General features: G+C 41.1%; 1 protein-coding gene across 2 annotated transcripts in view; it reads left to right on the forward strand.

The window, feature by feature from the left end:
* Positions 1-20,689, forward strand: part of LOC114814718 (glypican-5-like) — an 866,559-nt gene that overhangs the window by 31,600 nt on the left and 814,270 nt on the right. For both annotated transcript variants that reach the window (XM_029073932.2, XM_029073939.2), the window contains exon 2: positions 15,344-15,505. In XM_029073932.2, the coding sequence (XP_028929765.1) occupies positions 15,344-15,505 (162 nt within the window). The remainder of the gene's footprint in view (positions 1-15,343; positions 15,506-20,689) is intronic.

Raw genomic sequence — 20,689 nt, forward strand, 5'->3', positions numbered from 1 at the left:
TAAAATGCAACACAGACAAATACTCAAAATGAGAAAAAATAAATAGGGTGTTGTGGCTAAAGTGGGAGAATTTCAGGCTCCTTGTGGCACCAGTAGCTTCAGCATCCACTACAGCAGCCACCAGTCTTCCCCTCTAGTTTGTAAACTTCTTGTGACCAGGGAAAGTGTTGACTAACACTGTTATATTATACTTTCCCAAGTATTTAGTACAGTGCCCTGCACACAGCAAATGCTCAATACATGAGATTGACTGACTTCTGCATCACCTATACAATTTGATCTATACCCTTGAAGCACTACTCTCAGCCTTATAGTAGTTATGCACACATCTGTAATTCTTTTTAATGTCTGCTTCCCCACTTAGACTGTAAGTTCATTTTGGGATGGGAACCATTGTTAAAGAAAACTAACTAGATTCCCAGATTAATACATTTTGGAGGTTTTTAAATAGTATTTCTTAAGTTCTTACTATGTGCCAAGCACTGTTCTAAGCACTAGGGTAGATATAAGTTATTCAGGTCAGACAAGAGTCCCTGCTCCACACAAGGCTTGAAATTTAAGTAGGAGGGAGGAGGTGTAATTTGAATACTTAGCATAACTCCTAGCGATAAGCCATATAGGGTGTATAATAGGAAGTACTGTGCAATTGAGAAATAACTTTTTATCATAGGGGATATGATAAAAAATTTTTAATCATTATTTGTTTATCTTATATGAAGTTTTAAAGCTAGGTCTCTGTTCACAAAATATAGACAAAGCATTACAGGATAACATGGCAGGAAATTCCCTAAGGACACTAAGGGTGACAGAGACATAGTAATAGTGTAAAGTGCCAGTGAAAGCATCTTGTATTTAAAGAGACTGAGCAGTAGCTTGAGACATGTTTAGTCCTTCTTGGGACTCATCAGTGTAGGACAGCTGTTGCCATAGACAGAGAAAAGGTCAGCAGCATCAGACTCAGAGGTAGCAAAGACTGAACAAGAAGACATTTTCCAGAGTCTGCTTCTCAGTTACATACAATTTTTCAGCTATGAATATTTGACCCACAACCATATTTACAGTCCTCAAATGTTTGCAGTAAGTTCCATATTTTATTTTCCTTTGAAAGAGTATTTAGCAACATGAGTAATAATAAGGTAGAATTATTTTTTTCGGGTACACTGACTCCATATCTTCTGAAAAACAAAACAAAATAAAACAAAAAAAGCATGATCATCTTATTCATTATCATCATTGGTTGAAAAATAACATTTCCTCCAAAGAGGCTCCAGGTTTTCATTGTATAATTCTCTTGGGAACAATGGAATTAGAAGAAATTATGAAATCTCAACATCTCTTGAAGCAGCGTGGCTCAGTGGAAAGAGCCCGGGCTTGGGAGACAGTGGTCATGAGTTTGAATCCCAGCTCTGCCACTTGTCAGCTGTGTGACTGTGGGCAAGTCACTTCACTTCTCTGTGCCTCAGTTACCTCATCTGAAAATGGGGATTAACTGTGAGCCTCACGTGGGACAACCTGATTACCCTGTATCTACCCTAGCGCTTAGAACAGTGCTCAGCACATAGTAAACGCTTAACAAATAGCAACACTTAACAAATAACAACAAAGTCACCAGTGATCTCCTTTTTGCCAAATCCAAAGACTGTATTTCATTCTAATCCTTCTGGGCCTCTCAGCTACCTTCAACATTGTTGACCACCTCCTTCCCCTTGAAACGTTATATGACCTTGGCTTCAGTGATACTATCCTCTTCTGATTCTCCTCCTTTCTCTCTGGCCACTCACTCTCAATCTCTTTTGCAGGCTTCTCCTTTGCCTCCCACCCCTTAATTGAGATAGTCTCTTCAAGGCTTATTTCTGGGGCCCCTTCAATTCTCCATCTACACCCACTACCTTAGAGAACTCATTCACTCACACAGCTTCAACTACCACTCTTTGAGTTTGATTCATAAATCTACAACTCCAACCCTGATCTTTTCCCTTTTCTGCCTTCAGGACATCTCTACTTGAATGCCTCATTGACATCTCAAACTCAACATGTCCAAAACAGAATTCCTCATCTTCCCACCCAAATTCTGTCCTTCCTTTGACTTTTCCACCACCATCAGCACAAGGCAGCACCACCATCTCCCCATCTCACAAGCCCATAACTTTGGTGTTATCCTTGACTCATCTCTTTCACTCAACCCACATATTCAATCTGTTACCAAATCCTGTTGGTTCAAACTTCACCGTATAGCTAAAATCCACCCTTTCTTCTCCACCCAAACTGTTAATCATGCTGATCCAAGCACTCATATTCTCCCTCCTTGACTGCTGCGGCAGCCGCTTTGGCGGCCTCCATGTCTCCTGTTTCTCCCCACTTCAGTCTATACTTCACTCTGCTGCCCAGATCATGTTTCTACAAAACTGTTCAGTCCATGTTTCCCCATTCCTCCAGAATGTCCAGTGGTTTCCCATCCACCTCTACAATCAAGAGAAAACTCCATACCGTAGGCTTTAGAGCACTCAATCACCTTGACCCCTCCTAACCTGCTGCTCTGATTTCCTACTACAACCCAGCCTGGAAACTTCACTCCTCTAATGGCAACCATCTACTCACTCTCCCTCAATCTTATCTATCTCATCACTGACCCCTCACTCACATTCTTCCTCTGGTTTTGAACTTCCTCTCTCTTCATATCTTATTGACAATCACTTTCCACAACTTCACATCCTTAATAAAATCATATCTCCTCCAAGAGGCCTTCCCCGACTAAGGCTTCATTTCCTCTTCTTCCACTTCCTTCTGTGTCACCCGTGGGCGGGATTTGCATCCTTAAGAACCCCTCCCCCAGCTCCACAGCATTTATACAAAGATTCATAATTGCTTTATATCAATGTTTATCTTCCCCTATAGACTGTAAGCTCCTTGTGGTCAGGGATCATGGCTACTAACTCTGTTATAAGGTACTCTGTTATGTGCTAAATGCAGTGCTTTGCACACATTAAGTGCCCAATAAATATGATTGACTGGTTCTTAAAAATCCTATTCAATTCTAAAGAGCGTAATGGAAAGATGGTTTTAAATTTCAGCATACTCTTAACTCAGTAAGGTATAGAAGCCCAGACAACACAGATTATTTTAGGACACTGACCTGCACATATTATATGTGACACTAATTCTCCTTGAAAGAGATATTATCCATAGAGAGGCAAAAAGAATTCAGCATGAATTTTTTCATACTTTACAATTTCAGGCTCATTTTCCCCATCATGAGATCCAAGTAACAAGTTTGGAGTTATTTACAGAAAATTCCAGTCCCGTAGACAAAATCCACTCAACCCTCAATGTTAAAGTGTTCTAAGAGGAAGAAAAATGAAAAAAAAATGTATATTGATTTAGGTTCTTCCTTAAACCTCTTATATCCTGCTTGTGTATGCCTAATTTTAGCATAATATAAAATAGCCACTTGGGTATCATGCTATCTTCATCTGGCCTTATATGTTCCTCCCAGCAGAGGTTTCGGTGCTAATGAGCTGATGACATACCATGGTCTCATTGTTGGTGATCCTGTGAATTCATGTGATAATAATAATAATTATGGCACTTGTTAAGCGCTTACTATGTGCAAAGCACTGTTCTAAACACTGGAGAGGATACAAGGTGATCAGCTTGTCCCACATGGTGCTCACAGTCTTAATCCCCATTTTCCAGATGAGGGAACTGAGGCATAGAAAAGAGAAGTGACTTGTCCAAAGTCACACAGCTGACGAGCGACGGAGCGGGAATTTGAACCCATGACCTCTGACTTCCAAGCCCGGGCTCTTTCCACTAAGCCACGCTGATTCTCTAATATCATCCTGTGTTGGCTGTAGAAGTAGCATTAATGCTATTTTTTGAGCACTGAATGGGCACAATGTCCTATACTAAGCACATGAGTGGTGCAAAACAAAGAAGTGACACATTTCCTACCTAGAAGGAGCTTACTCTCATGCAGTTAATATAGGACATTTTACGCATTCAGTGCTCACAAAATACCACTACGGTTAATCATGCATACACAGATACAGAGAATGAGTGCAAGTAAAATTGATATGCCAGAAATGATTAATGGGTCTACTGGAAACTAACTGGGGAAGATATGTGGAAGAAGGTGGGTTCCAGGAGAGCTCTGAATATGGGCAAGGGCTGAGGTCAGTCAGATTTGGGAAGAGAAGAAATCTCAAGCTGGAAGGACAGCGGGGGCATGGGGACGGTGGTGGGAGGAAGGAGAGTGAGGTAGATTTTGGAAGTCAGTTAAGGAGTAGTAGGTGAAGAAAGCAGATAATAAAAATTATATCTGATTGATAATCACTCTCCACAACTTCAAATCCCTAATAAAATCATGTCTCCTCCAAGAGGCCTTCCCCAGCTAGGGCATTTCCTCTTCTTCCACTTCCTTCTGTGTTACACGTTTACTATATTCCAGGCATTGCACTAATCACTGGGAGATACAAGCTAATCAAGTTGGACACAGTCCCTATCCCACATGGGGCTCCCAGTCTCAATCCCCATTTTACAGATGACCTAAATGAGACTTAGAGAAGTGAATTGACTTGCCCAAGGTCACAGAGCAGAAAAATGACAGAGGTGGAATTAGAACCCATGAGAATTAGAAACCATGACCTTCTGACTCCCAGGCCCGTGCTCTAACCACTATGCTATGCTGCAAGGTCTAGTCTTGTCTTTTGCCCTCGAGTCTTTTCCAACCCATAGTAACACCAAGGACACATCTCTCCTAGAATGCCTCACTCTCTAGCTGCGATCTTTCTGGTAGTGTATCCACAGAGTTTTCTTGGTAAAAATACAGAAGTGGTTTACCATTTCCTCCTTCCGCGCAGTAAACCTGACTCTCCACCCTTGTTTCCCTCCCATGCCACCGCTGCCCAGCATGGGTGAGTTTTGACTTGTAGCAGATTGCCTTCCACTCGCCAGACACTATCCTAGCTAGGAATGGAATGGATATACCTTTGCTTGACTCTCCTTCCTGTAGACTAGACTGGTAGTGTACTGAAAACTTTCCAGGAGTAGCCCTGAGAGGGGTCCTGCAAGGTAGGGTGAGGTAATGGAGAGTAGAAGAGTAATGGGTGAGAAGAGCAGATGTATAAGGGTGAAGTAATGGAGAGTAGTAGAGTAGTGGATGAGAAAAGCAGATGTATAAGGTGGGAGTGAGATAATAGATCAGCATGGCTTAATGGAAAGAGCCCGGGCTTGGGAGTCAGAGGTCATGGGTTCTAATCCCAGCTCTGCCTCTTGTTAGCTGGGTGACTTTGGGCAAGTCACTCTTCACTTCTCTGGACCTCAGTTATCACATCTGTAAAATGGGGATGAAGACTGTGAACCCCCCGTGGGACAACCTCATTACCTTGTATCTACCCCAATGCTTAGAACAGTGCTTGGCACATAGTAAGCACTTAACAAATACCATGATTATGAGAAACAGTGTGGCTTAGTGGAAAGAGCCCGGGCTTGGGAGTCACAGGTTGTGGGTTCTAATCCCGGCTCTGCCAACTTGTATGCTGTGTCACCTTGGGCAAGTCACTTAACTTCTCTGGGCCTCAGTTACCCCATCTGTAAAAATGAGGATTAAAAAAAGTGAGCCCCACGTGGGACAATCTGATTACCCTGTACCCATCCCAGCACTTAGAACAGTGCTCTGCACATAGTAAGCACTTAACAAATACCATAATAATAATAATAATAGTAACAGTATTTATTAAGTGCTTGCTATATGCAGTAAAAAGAAAGTATGTAGGGAGCAGTTAAATATGGCCCCTGTCCCTCTTGGGACTCACAATCTAAAAGTCTTAGAGAGTTGAAGCATTTGGAGACAGACCCAAAAGGAGTTATGAAATATCAAAACACAATGCAAGTAGAATAAACTCCAAGTCTTGGCAATGATGGTGAAGTACAAGACCATGTGGGATCAAGCGGGGAGCAGAGATTTTCGGTGGTGGGAGGGAAGGCATTAGTTACATAGTTATTTTCTCAAAGGTGATGGAACAGTCCAAATGTGTGACAGAGAAGCTTTTACCGCTAGTTTGGCATGCACAGAGCATGCCAGGGGCTATCACCTCTATAAAGACAATACCCAAACCTACATCTCCAGCCCTGATCTGCAGCCTCGCATTTCCTCCTACCTTTGAGACATTTCTACTTGGATGTCCTCTGGTCATCTCAAGCTTAACATGTCCAAAACAAAATTTCTTATCTTCCTACCAAAACTCTGTTCTCTCCATGACTTTCACTATCCTTCCTGTCTCACAAGCCTGTAATCTCTGTGTTTTCCTTGAATCCTCTCTCTCAATCAACCCACATATTCAATCCATCACTAAATCCTGTCGGTTCCACCTTTACAGCTTTGTTAAAATCCACCGTCTTCACCATCCACACAGCTACTATAGTAATCTAATCATGCATCCTATCCCATCTTGAATACTCTGTCAGGTTCCTTGCTGACCTCCCTGCCTCTTGTCTCTCCCCACTCCAGTCCAAACTTCACTCTGCTGCCAGGATCATTTTCCTACAAAAAACGTTCAGACCATGTTTACCCACTCCTCAAGAAACTCCAGTGGTTGCCCATCCACCTCCTCCTCATTTTTCAAAAACTCCTCACCATTGACTTTAAAACACTCAATAACCTTGCTCCCTCTTATCTTACCTCACTACTCTACTACTACAACCCAGCCCACATACTTCACTCCTCTAATGCTAACTTTCTCACTGTACCTCAATCTTGCCACTTACCTCTATGTCCTGTCTCTGGCCTGGAATGCCCTTCCTCCTCATGTCTGAGAGACAGTTACTCTCCCCGCTTTCAAAGCTTTATTTAAGGCATATCTCCTCTAAGGGGCCTTTCCTCACTAAGCCCTCTTTTCCTCTTCTCCCACTCCCTTCTGCGTCACCCTGACTTGCTCCCTTTATTCATCCCCAATCTCAGCCCCATAGCACTTAAGAATATATTTATTTATTCATATAATGCCTGCCTCCTCCTCTAAACTGTAAGCTCATTGTGGGCAAGGAATATATCTGTTACAGTGCTTCAGGGCTTAGAACAGTGCTTGGCAAATAGTAAGCGCTTAACAAATGCCATTATTATTTTTATGATTATTTTGTACTCTCCTAAGTGCTTAGTACAGTGCAAAGCACAAGTAAGCCCTCAATAAATATGACTGACTGAATGAATTAATGCGCTAGACTTCAGAAGGATGGTTCATGTAACAGCGGTTAGTAGAGATGAGAGAGGGGAGAGGCTGGAGGCGGGGAAATGAATGAGGAGGTTGCTATGATAGTTTTTCCGCTATATAACTAGAACTTTTCCCAAAGTAGTGTCTGTTTGAGTAGAGAGGAAGGGACAGGTCCTTAACCTTTTTATAGGAAGGACCTTCAGGATTTGGCAGTCATTTGAATGTGAGTATTGAAGAAGAGTGAAGCAGCTTGGCCTAATGGATAGAGTACAAGTCTGTGAATCAGAAGGTCATGGGTTCTGTGGAAGAAAAACTTCACAGACTCTGTGTTGTGTTTAAAAAAGTATGTCGAAGACGAGTTTATTACTACTAGCATTTCTTCCAGCCCTAGTAGGGAGAGATGGTTGAACGGCAGAGATTCCCCTGCTAGTCAAGACCAGCTCAACTTCAAGCAATACAGAGTTTCTTTATATACTGCTGGTAGAGCATTCATAATGATCAGAAGAATACAATAAGAGAAATACTTCAGGATAGAAAGCAGTAAATCCCTTGGGCGTTTTCTGTTCAGCCCTGGACCTGCTTTGTTCTAGGTGATCTGATACCACTGATGAGCAGGGCAGGGGTCTTGATTAGTTTAGAGGGGTAGTTTCATCATGTTTATTATATGTTGTAATGTTCTTGGCACAGATCGAGCTTGGCTAATCGATTTGAGTTAAATAAATAAGCTATTTGAGTCAAACAACTAGGCTTGACTTGAGTAAACTAAGTCATCAGGAACATCCACAGTGGTCAAACAGACCTAGAGCTCAAACAACTCAGAGGGGAAAAGTCAGAGAAAAAGGGAAACAAATGCAAAGCCTTGACCACTGTGTTTCCCTAGTTCTATTCTTGGCTCCACCACTTTTCGGTTCTGTGACCTTGGGCAAATCACTTGACTTCTCTGTACCTCAGTTCCCTCATCTCTAAAATGGGGATTAAAGTTGTGAGCCCCATATGGAACAAGGACTGTGTAAAACCCAAGTTGCTTATACTCATCCCCCAGTGCTTAGTACAGTGCCTGTCACACATTAAGCACTTAACAAATACCTCAATTATTATTATTATTATTATTATTATGGTTATGTGTAAAAGTTATCATAGAAGTTTTGGGCTTTTGGGACAGGAAGGATGAGTGATAATAATAATAATAGTGATGGTATTTGTTAAACGCTTATTATATGCCAAGCACTGTTCTAAGCACTGGGATACATACAAGGTAATGAGATCGTCCCATGTGGGGCTCACAGTCTTAATCACCATTTCACAGATGAGTTAACTGAAGCTCAGCAAAGTTAAGTGACTTGCCCAAAGTCACACAGCTGATAGAACCCACCACCTCTGACTCCCAAGAGGAGTAGATTTAGGAGGAAAGATGAGTAGTTGGTTAGAACTACATTGAGTTTAAGTACTGGAATTTCCAAGTGGAGAAGTTTTAGGAGTAAGAGGAGAGATGCAGGATTTAAAGTTAAATGAGAGGTCGTGGTCTCTGGCCCTCTCCAGTGCAGGCAAGCAAAGTAACAGGGAGCTGTGTTGTCTTCCCTCCCCACCACCCAGGGCCCTGCTCCTGAAATGCTCTGTGCTTGCCGGACCACAGGGATTTAAACTGTAGTTGAGAGCCCTCGGTGTTCCCACCACTGGACAGCCACACCACTTCCCCAAGGGTTGGCACTGGTTCTCCTCTGCACCACTGAGGAGCCTCTATTACTGTCCCACCTCTCTCGATCCTTTAAGTGTGCAAGCTGGAGTGTAGTGGAAGAAGAGAGTGGATAGAGACCCTTAAACCCAATTGTCAAGTGTTACTGCTCATTCATGCATTCAATTGCATTTACTGAGTGCTTACTGTGTGCAGAGCACTGTACTAAGTGCTTGGAAAGTACAATTCAGCAATAGAGACAATCCCTGCCCACAGCTTGTCTGCTGTGTGACCTTGGGCAAGTCACTTCACTTCTCTGTGCCTCAGTTCCCTCATCTGTAAAATAGGGATTAATACTGTGACTGTTTTCTATGTGTGAGGGGGCAAGGAATGGGCAACCATCCGTGGATCTTGTGGACTAGGGATATGCGCACAGAATGAAGTTTTAGAAATTTTTAACTTGACTTGCACTTTGCTTTATTAATTCATTTATCAGGATATTAATATTTATTAAGAATTGTGAATCTCTACATCAGTGGTGTTTATTGAGCACTTACTGTGTGCAGAACATTGTACTTAAACATACAGTACTTTCTTCATTTGGAGGTATTGGACCTGACAATGCTTCTATGTTTCAATGTAAACACAGGAGAAGATGACGAAGACAAGATTCTAAAAACATATACCTCACAGATATATTTAAAGTGGTATCAGACATTGAAATATCCCTATTCTTTTCAATTCACAACGTTTTTCACAAAAATTATCCTTGTCAAATCAAAAATAAATTACCTAGATGCTTCTCCTTGTAGTGTTTCTGGCATCTGAAATTACGTAGCATATGAAATTGAATTTCAGAAAATCATTTTTGGCTGATTATCCTATGCTTATTTTGGGGATGTTACTTTATCAAAGAGATGTTGTTGTAATACGAGCCCCTTTAACCTCTCATTCAAAACACGTTTTGACTTTGTAAACAAGAAACCTGACACACATTCCCGAGCCTCATTCTCACCAGAACTAAAGTTGTCGACCACTCCGTCACTGTGGCGTCAGTACTTGATTTTACTCTGTGATGGTATTTTAATTTGAATTAGGGTTTTGAAAAATATATCCTCCAAATTACCACCCCAAAGCTTGTCACCATACACTTACAAAATCTTCTATCTTTTTTTACAGAACTTACTTATTGTGCACCCACTCACCTAGGTATCCACTTTCTTTCTTCCTCTGACCTGTAAATGATTTATTAGGGTCGACCCTGGATAAATTGTAATATCCTCAGAGGGGAGGATCACTTCTATTAACTCTATTGTACTCTTCTATGCATTCCTTAACTACCAAATAAATACTATCGGTTGATACATTTTAGGTTATGAAAGATTACAGGTACTGATAATAATTGTGGTATTTGGTAGCAGTATTATGAAATACGTAAAATTTATTCAGCACTCCTGCAGAAGTGCTGGGCTAAGTGATGGGAAAGAATTCACAAGTGGGGATTGGACACTTCTCTATCTCTTGGGTTCACAATCTGAAAATGAAAAGCAGAAAAGGGGGCTGGAAATGAAATAAAACACTACAACAACAGAAAGGCAAAAATAAAGATAAGTAGATCAGAATGAGGGGAGTGGCATTTTGTATCCATTGCTACTCCTAGATCACAGTTGCAATCCGAAGCAGCGTGACTTAGTGGCAAGGGTACGGGGTTGGGAGTCAGAGGACCTGGGTTCTAATCCAGTGAGATCTAATCTAATGAGAAGCAGCGTGGCTCACTGGAAAGAGCACGGGCTTTGGAGTCAGAGGTCATGGGTTCAAACCCCGGCTCTGCCACTTGCCAGCTGTGTGACTTTGGGCAAGTCACTTAACTTCTCGGTGCCTCAGTTTCCTCATCTGTAAAATGGGGATTAAGACTGTGAGCCCACGTGGGACAACCTGATTCCCCTGTGTCTACCCCAGCGCTTAGAACAGTGCTCGGCACATAGTAAGCGCTTAACAAATACCAACATTATTATAATCCCAGCTCCAACACTTGTCTGCTGTGTGACCTTGGACAAGCCACTTAACTTCTCTGTGCCTCAGTTATCTTATCTGTAAAATGGGGATTAAGATAGTGAGTCTTATGTGGGACAATCTGATTACCATGTATCTACCCCAAGGGTTAGAACTGTACTTGGCACATAGTAAGCACTTAACAAATAGCATTATTATTATTATTATTATCATTATTATTAATTACAGCCACAGTGACTGTTCCCTCAGCAGCCACCACACCTTCCTGTGGTTTCGAAGAGTGGCTTCAGGCTGTGGCTTTTTTTCTCTGGGGTGATCCAGGGCAGGGCAAGTCAGGGTGGAGGTTTCTCTGATGATCGATTGATCGATTGATTGATTTGGTATTTGTTAAGCACTTAATATGTGTCAAACATCATTCTAAATTCTGGGAAAGGTACAAGTTAATTAGGTCAAATAGAGTCTCTGACCTGTATGGAGGTCACAGTCTAACTAAGAGGAAGAACAGGTATCCCCATTTTACAGTTGAAGAAACAGAGGCACGGAGAAGTTAAATGACTTAGCCGAGGTCACACAGCAAGCAATTGACAGAGGCAGGATTAGAACCCAGGTCCTTCTGATTCCCAGGCCAGTGTTTGTCTCTCCACTCCACCACGCTGCTTGTCGTGATCTGAGATGGTGTGGTTTCCTGGGGAGAGAGCATGGACATCTGCTGGAGGATATTGAGGATCTTGTCACAGTGGGAAGGCAGGAACCATGGTGGATTTGTGCGGCTGTCTGACAGTGACAGAGACTGGCCATGTGTGCTTCAGCAGTTTAAGCCCACATAGCTGACAGTTCACAGGTCATGTGGCAGTGGGGTCCTGCGAGACGCAGTAGGGGAAGACCACTTGTCTGCTGTGTGAACATGAGCAAGTCACTTCACTTCTCTGTCCTTCAGTTAACTCATCTGGAAAATGGGGATTGAGACTATGAGCCCCACATGGGACAGGGACTATGTCTAACCCGATTCACTTGTATCCACCCCAGCACTTAGAACAGTGCCTGACACATAGTAAGCAAGCACTTAACAAATATCATAATTGCTATTATTTTTTTATCTGGTGGGCGATTTACTATGTGCCAAGTTCTTTACTAAGCCTGAGGTAGATATAAGATAATCAGGTCAGATACAGTCCCTGTCCCACCCCAGGTTCACGTTTTAATATGGAGGGAGACTATTTTATCCCCATTTTACAGAAGAGGAAACTGAGCAATAGAGAAGGTAATGACTTGCCTAACGTCATTTAGCAGGGACTGGTGGAGAGAGGATTAGTACCCATCTCCCCTTACCCCTAGGCCTGTGCACTTCCCTTTAGGACAAATTGCTTCACATGTTGAATAAACTAAAGTATCTCTAAAAAGTCTTCTCAAATTTAATTTGGGAAGAAGAAAATAAGTAATTTAAACTTCAGGATAATAAAAGTCTCACTGTTTTATATTTTAAGACTATAATTGTGTGCCTGAAGTTTGCTTTTAGTTAATCTTTTAATATTCAGCATTCACACTGAGACTTTAAACATTCATTGGTTTTAAACTCATTTCATTTAGGAATGTCCTCTGTATTCTTTAAGCTCCGGCACAGCAGATATGATTGTAGACATCTCCATCCAGGGAATTCACAAGTCAAGGAATTGAATGAGAGCAGATGTAACTCAATTGGCTTTTCTACCAATTTAAATTAAAAACTGAACATTTAGTAGCAGGGTTTGGGAAATGTTGTCAAGCTACTCTAAGTGTGTAATATATATTGTGGACAATTAATGCCTTTGTATACCTTCCCTAAAGGTGATAATAATTGTTTACTGGACCATGGAAGTTGAATACAACAGTCTATCCTTTCACATTATTCCCACTCTTTTCTGTTCACTTGGAATTTGTTTTCTATCATATATCTACCTTATTAGTCATTCATTCATTCAATTTAATCATATTTATTGAGCATTTACTGTGTGCAGAGCACTGTACTAAGTTCTTGGGAAGAACAATTCAGCAAAAATAGAGAGACAATCTCTGCCCACAATGGGCTCACAGTCTAGAAGGGGGGAGACAGAGATCAAAACAAGTGAGCTGGCATCAATATAAATGATCAATCAATCAATCAATTGCACTTATTGAGTTTTTACTGTGTTCAAAACACTGTACTAAACCCTTGGCAGAGCTGACCTCCCTGCCTCCTGTCTCTCCCCATTCCAGTCCATACTTCACTATGCTGCTTGGATCATTTTTCTACATAAATGTTCAGGCCATGTTTGCCCACTCTTCCAGTAACTCCAGTGATTGCCCATCCACCTCCACATCAAATAAAAACTCCTCACAGTTGGTTTTAAAGCAGTCACCTTGCCCCCTCCTACCTCATCTTGCTACTCCCCTACTGCAACCCAGCCTGCACACTTCACTACCCTAATCTAACCTTCTCACTTTAATAATAATAATATTTGTTAAGCACTTACTAAGCACTGGTGTGGATAGAACTAAGTCAATTTGGACATAGTCACTGTCCAGTGTGGGCATCATATTCTCAATTCTCAATTTACAAATGAGCAAATTGAGACCTGGAGAGGTTAATAAACTTGCCTAGGTCTATTAAGTGGTGGAACCAGGTTTAGAACTCACCTTCTGACCCCCAGGCCCATGCTCTATCCACTATGGCATGCTGCTTCTATGACAAACCGTGGGGTAGATGCAAGCCAATCAGTTTGGATACGTCCACGTTCCACATGGGACTCACATTCTCCATCCCCATTTTACAGATGAGGTAACTAGGGCATAGAGAAGTGAAGTGATTGGCTGAAGGTCACTCAGTAGATAAGTGGTACAGCCAGAATTAGAACCCAGGTCCTTCTGACTCACTTAACTTCTCTGTGGATCAGTTACCTCACCTGTAAAATGTAGATTAAGGCTGTGAGCCCCACGTGGGACACAGACTGTGTCCAACCTGATTAGATTTTTTCTACCTCAGTGCTTAGTATGAAGGCTGGCACATAGTAAGCCCTTAACAAATACCATACATATAGAAAAGGACTGCCTCTGATAAACAGGTTATAGCATAATAATAATAATAATGATAATAATAGTACTTGTTAAGCACTTACTATGTGCCAAGCACTGTTCTAAGCACAGAGGTAGTTAATCAGGTTGGATGCAGTACCTGTCCCACATGGGACTCACAGTCTTAATCCCCATTTTACAGATGAGGTAACTGAGGCCCAGAGAAGTGAAGTGACTTGCCCAAGGTCACACAGAAGACAGGTGGCAGTGTCAGGATTAGAACCCAGGACTTTCTGACTTCCAGGAATGAATGAATGAACATTCCCTGCCCACAACAAAACTTACAGTCTAGGGGGGAAACAGGCATGCATATAAATGAATAACTTCTGATGCCTGTTTACTTATTTTGATGTCTGTCTCCCCCTTTCCACACTGTGAGCCTGTTGTTGGGTAAGGGTTGTCTCTATTTGTTGCTAAATTGTACTTTTCAAGCTCTTAGTATAGTGTTCTGCATGCAGTAAGTGCTCAGTAAATATGATTGAATGAATGAACTTTCAAATATGTATAAAAGTGTTATGGGGCTGGGAAGCAGGATAATAAAGGAAGCATGTCAGGGTGACTCAGAAGGGAGTTGAAGAAAATAAAGAGGGCTTAATCAGGGCAGGCCTCTTGGAGGAGATGTGCCTTCAATAAGACTTTGAAGGTGGGGAGAGTAATTGTTTGTCAGATAGGAGCGGGGAGGGTGTTCCAGGCCAGAGGGTGGACAAGGGGAAGAGGTTGGAGGTGAAATAGATGAGATCGAGGTACATTGAGGAGGTTAGCATTAGAAGAGTGAATTGTGTGGGCTGAGTTTTAGTTAGGAGAATAGCTAGATGAAGTAAGAAGGGTCAGGTGATTGATAGAGCTCTGGGAGGGTTGGGCCACAGAAGAGGAGCAGGAAATAGAGACTAGGAAAGAGAGATCAGAGAGATAGGAGGAGAGCCAGGAGAGGAGCTGTCTGAGAAGTCAAGGTGAGATAACGTTTTCAGGAGAAGCAGGTGGTCCACAGTGTTGAAGACAGCTGAGAGGTCAAGGAGGATTAAGATAGAGTAGAGGCCATTGTATTTACTTAGTAAATCCAGAAAATCCTCATGTCTGACAAACAAGAAGGTGGTTATTGATGGCTTTAAAGAGGGCAATACCAGATCACAAGGGTCAAGGACAGAACTGGATGAGAAGAAGTATAATCAGAGGGTGTAAACAATGTCCACAAGAAGTTGGGAAAGGAACGGTAAGGGGAACAATGTGGTGGTCTTAAAAAAAAATGACAACCCAAGAATGTCATACCCAACATGGTTGTTGGGGTGCAGCATCCCAACTTTCACCTGCCCAACTCCTAATAATGCTAATATACTCATTTTTCTTAATTTATTTTTCTCTCTGTTAGATTCTGACTTGCAGATATGCCAGCAGAGAGCACCAACTTGCTGCACTAAGAAGATGGAGGAGAGCTATCAAGCAGCTGTACGGAGAGAGAGAATCCAGAGCATCCAATCATTGAACTTTGAACTGAAATATATGATTGCTGTCCACATCACTGCATTTCAAGGTAGGAACTCTAAGATACATTTAAAGGAATGGAAATTTTTCACGGTACTCTTCCTTTCTGCAAGAATAACCACTCACTTTTGATTTCTTAATTTGCCTCAACTATTTTTAAATGGAAAACTCCAGACATAAATTCATAATGAAATGCAGTACTTTGTGTCACTTATTTGGAAGAGCAGAATTTGCAGCAGATGTACTGCAGAAATCAAGTAATCATCTGATTAGTGATTTTGCAGATTTCCTAGAATGCAAAGCATGGAAAGGTAAATTATTTGCCCCAAATTTCCCAGATTATGGTCCCTTCTCATGGTCAGAATCAGATTTTCATGAATTACTAGAGATTTATCAAGGCAGATGAAGTCACTGGTAACAAGAAAATTTGTTACTGGAGAATATATCTGGTTAGAAAGTATTTAGGCATGTTTTCCATTACTATTTAAAGTGACCCCAGAATAATTTTCTGAAAAGGATTGTGGAAATTAAGTGTATCATCTAGAATGGTCTGCTATCACAAACATGTAAAACCCCAAAATGTTTGGTTTTTTAAAAATTCTAGTTGGTACTTGTGATTTTTTGCCAGGCTCACTGTCTTCCCCCAACTGGTCAATCATGATTTCTCAGCTATTCCCCACCTGTGTGGGAAGCAGAAATGGCAGGTTTCTCTTTTAGCAAACTCAAATGACAGTCTCCGATGCAGCCTTTCTGATGCAGTCAAGCCAACGACATCAGTTTGATGAAAGAGTCATTAAAGAAACAGAGCCTGAAAGTTGGTTATCTTTGCTTTTGGTTCTTTCTGCCATTTGTCTCTTTGATAATAGTGGGGCTATTGGTCAATCAACAGGTGAAAGCTATTGAACACATTAGGCCTAATCTTTTGAGCCAGGGTAAGTATCCTTCTAGAGGAAAATAACTTCGGCATCAAGAGGACCACTCTGTACATTACATCTAAAGGTCCATGACTGTTGATAGTCTAAAATAATATTTTGACAGAAAATAAAGGTTTACTGGTATGTTAATAGCTCATCACTTCAGACTTTAAGCTTGTTGTGAGAAGGGAATGTGAGTTATATTGTTGCACTGTACTCTCCCAACTGTTTTGTACAGTGCTCTGCACAGAGTAAATACTATTGACTGACTGACTGACTGATAGGACCATCCAAATGGTTCCTTCTGGTAAAAGATTTCTGGAAAATACTGTGGAAAACACTAGTGTATTCTCTTAAAATGAAGGGAAATATCTTGCCTAAATCTTTCTCTGCCAAAATGATGAAAGATGGTGAGTGTCATGAGATGGTAGCAATTATCATTTCAGTTGGGTACTTAAGGGCTTAAATGGTTGTTAGGGGAAATAATATTATATATTTTTTCGGAATTGCCAGGGCAGACTAGAACTAATGTTGCTTTCCTAGGTAGGTGGATCAGTGTAAAAATGTGGAGGGGATGGGTGGTGGGGGAGTGTGCTTCTAGGGTTGAAGAGTCCAAATTATGAAAAATCATACTTTTTTTCAGTGCTTAAAACATTTTTAGTAAAACATATTCATTGCAATCAAATAGGGCAAAAAAACCAACAGTTTGCATAATTGAATAGTTGTACAACCCCCAAGCAAAGCCTTATTAAAAGCACATCTCCTCCAAAAGGCCTTCCTTGACTAAACCTTCACTTCCTCTTTTCCCACTCCCCTCTGCATTGCCCTTTTTTGTTGATTTGGAAGTTCTATTCACCCCACACACAGCCCCAAAGCACTTATGTACATATCCATAATTTATTTATTTCTATTAATACTTGTCTCTCCCTCTAGACCGTAAGCTCAATGTGTGCAGGGAATGTGCCTACCAAATCTGATATAGCATACTCTCCCAAGAACTTAGTACAGTGCTCTGCACCCCGCAATACTCAATTTGATCGATCGATTGATTGCGTGGTAGATTACTCTCATTTTTATGTTATTTGTTAAAAACTTACTATGTGCCAGGCACTGTACTAAAGTCTGGGGTAAGATACACATAATTCAGGTTGGACATGGTCCATGTCCTATATGGGGCTCACAGTCTTAATCATCATTTTACAGATGAGGAAACTGAGGCATAGAGAAGTTAAGTGACTTATTCAAGGTCACCCAGCAGAAAGGTGGCAGACCCAACTCTGTCCTCTGTCCTCTGTCTCCCAGACACAGTCTGTTTCCACTTGGCCATGCTGCTTCTCATCTCCCTATCCTGTTTTTTCTTTTTATCACATCATCCATGTACTTGAGTCCAAACCCCCTAAACACTTAGATACTATTCCCACATCAACTGTGAGCATATGTTAGTATTTGGTTACTTCCCCTACCAGCAAACTTGTCTTAATATCAATCTCCCCTGCTAGAATATAAATTCTTTGGGGGCAGCAAATGTGTCTACTTACCCTACTGTAGTCTACCAAACACTTAATATATTTATCTGCACACAATCAGTGTTCAGTAAATTCCACTAATAATAACTAGGGTACTGGTTAAGCACTTACTGTATGTCAATCACTTTTCTAAGTACTGGAGTAGAAATAAAATAGCCCCCTTAGTCTAAGGGCCATTGAGAATAGATATTTAATCCCCATTTTTCAGATGAGTAAACTGAGGCACAGATAAGTTAAGTAACTTGCCCAATGTCACACATCAGGTACGTGACAGAATCAGGACTCAAACTTAGATACCCTGACTCCCAGGTCCAAGATCTTTCCACTAGGCCACATTATTGCTCCCATTAAGTGATTGATAGATTACTTGTGAGAATAGTATTTTAATAAATAAGATCTGTGAAATCAAGTGCAGATATCCCCTAATATATTCATTGAATTTAATAAGGAAAATTCTAAAGTATATAAAGTATAAAGTAAAGCACAGGCCTAGGACTCAGACGGTCATGGGTTCTAATCCTAGTTCCACCACGTATCTGGTCTGTGACCTGGGGCAAATCACTTCTCTGTGCCGGTTATCTCATGTGCAAAATGGGGATTGAGACTGTGAGCCCCACATGGGACAGGGATTGGATCCGACCTGATTTGCTTGTATCCAACCCAGGGTTTAGTACACTGACCGGCACATAGTAAGTGCTTAACGAATTCCATAATTATTATTATTATATTCTAATGAATTTCAAAAGATGCAAATGTCATAAAGAAAGAGGCAACATTTGTTTTTTTTTAGCATAGTGAATAGAGAATGGACCTGGGAGTCAGAAGGTCCTGGGTTCTAATCCCAGCTCTGCCACTTGTCTGCTGTGTGACCTTAGGTAAATCATTTCAGTTACCTGGGCATAAATTAGCTCATCTGTAAAATTGGGATTGAGAGCATGAGCCCAGTGTGGGGCAGGGACTTTGTCCAACCTGATGTGCTTATATTTCCCCCCGACCCCAGCGCTTAGTACACTGCTTGGTACATAGTAAGCAGTTAACATATATCATAATTATTATTATAATAATTATTGTGGGTAATTTCCAAGTGAAAATGCATAAAAATCTCATTCAGTTCTAAAATCACCAATGGCAATTTTACAAATGAACTGATGAATAAAATTTAGGAGAGTAATGTTGGATAAATATGATTCATTGAAGTAATTTTTCAGAACCAAATTAACGGGTTAAGTCTGAATGGAGACATTTTTCCACCCTTTATGTCAAATTGGTAGTTCATTCATGTAAAGTGATCAAAATCTGTAGATAAAATGGAATTTTTTTATTAATTTACAAAGGTGTCATTCAAATTAGCAAAATTACACCAAAAATATTTTCATAGCTAGTTTACCTTTTGATTGCAGCCAGTTCTACCATCATCCAGCATGGCCTACCTAGTAGATAGAGCCTGGGCCTGGGAGTCATAGGGACCTGGGTTCTAATCCCAGCTCTGCCATTTGTTGGCTTTGTGACCTGAGGCGCTTAACTTCTCTTTGCCTCGGTTACCTCATCTGTAAAATGGGGATTATTGCTGTGAAGCCCATGTGAGACATGGATTGTGTCCAACCTGATTACCTTGTATCTCCCCCAGCATTTAGAAAAATGCTTGGCATATAGTAAGTGTTTAACAAATACCATCATTATTATTATTCTGATTATTATAAGTTTAGGCTAGAATGCTATTAGGAAATAGGGAACCTACGACTGACAACATGAGCCATTTGGATTTGGTGCACCACAGTGTCAATAGAAAAAGTTTTGGGGCTTGAAGTATGGGTTTTCCTTAATATGGGCTTTGCAATAATGTGACCCTTACATTACATGAGAATGGGGTGCATTTTTATAAATAGGATTAGTTTGGGAGGAAGTTGTGTCATAAATTGAGTTCTCTGCACTTAGGTGGTGTGGCTTTCAATCTTGTTACAGATTCATGCTTGTACCATTTCCTTGATTGTGTCTTTTAATTTCTTTGCACTTCAGTGTCTCCACTTGTGAAAAAGGAGAAAATAAAACTCTTCAGGGGACCAAGCAATCAATTACATTTATTTAAGTGACTCTTGATTTAGTATTTCTTAACATTACAATAATTCAGTTAAATTAATAGATTAAATTCTTCTATTTATTTAATAGATTATTCAATTGACTCTATTTACTATTTTACATGGCATGGAGCCCTCACAGATGGGGCATGAAGGTCCTCAAATGCTTATGGAAGATGATGGAAAGAGGGTGGGATGATGTAGAATCGATCACTCAATCAATAGTATTTATTAAGTGTATACTGTGTGCAGAGCACTGTACTAAGCACTTAGGACACTGCAATACAACAAGGTTGGTAGACATAATCCCTGCCCTCAAGGAGCTTACAGTCTAGAGGGGATAATAATTGTAGTATTTCACCACTTACTATGTGCAAAGCACTAGGGTCTTGTCTTATGTTGTTGAGTCATTTCCAACCCATAGTGACTCCATGGACAAATCTCCCCCGGAACGCCCCACTCTCCATCTGCAATTGTTTTGGTAGTGGATCCACAGAGTTTTCATGGTAAAAGTACAGAAGCAGTTTATCACTGCCTTCTTCCGCAAGTAAACTTGAATCTCTGCCCTTGACTCTCTCCCCTGCCACTGTTGCCCAGCATAGGTGAGTTTTGTCTTGTAGCAGATTGCCTTCCACTTGCTAGCCACTGCCCAAGCTAGGAATTGAATGGGTAGGCCTCTGCTTCAATCTTCCTACTGTAGACGAGACTGGTAGAGTAC

The sequence above is a fragment of the Ornithorhynchus anatinus genome, chromosome 1, assembly GCF_004115215.2.
Source record: "Ornithorhynchus anatinus isolate Pmale09 chromosome 1, mOrnAna1.pri.v4, whole genome shotgun sequence".
NCBI lineage: Eukaryota > Metazoa > Chordata > Mammalia > Monotremata > Ornithorhynchidae > Ornithorhynchus > Ornithorhynchus anatinus.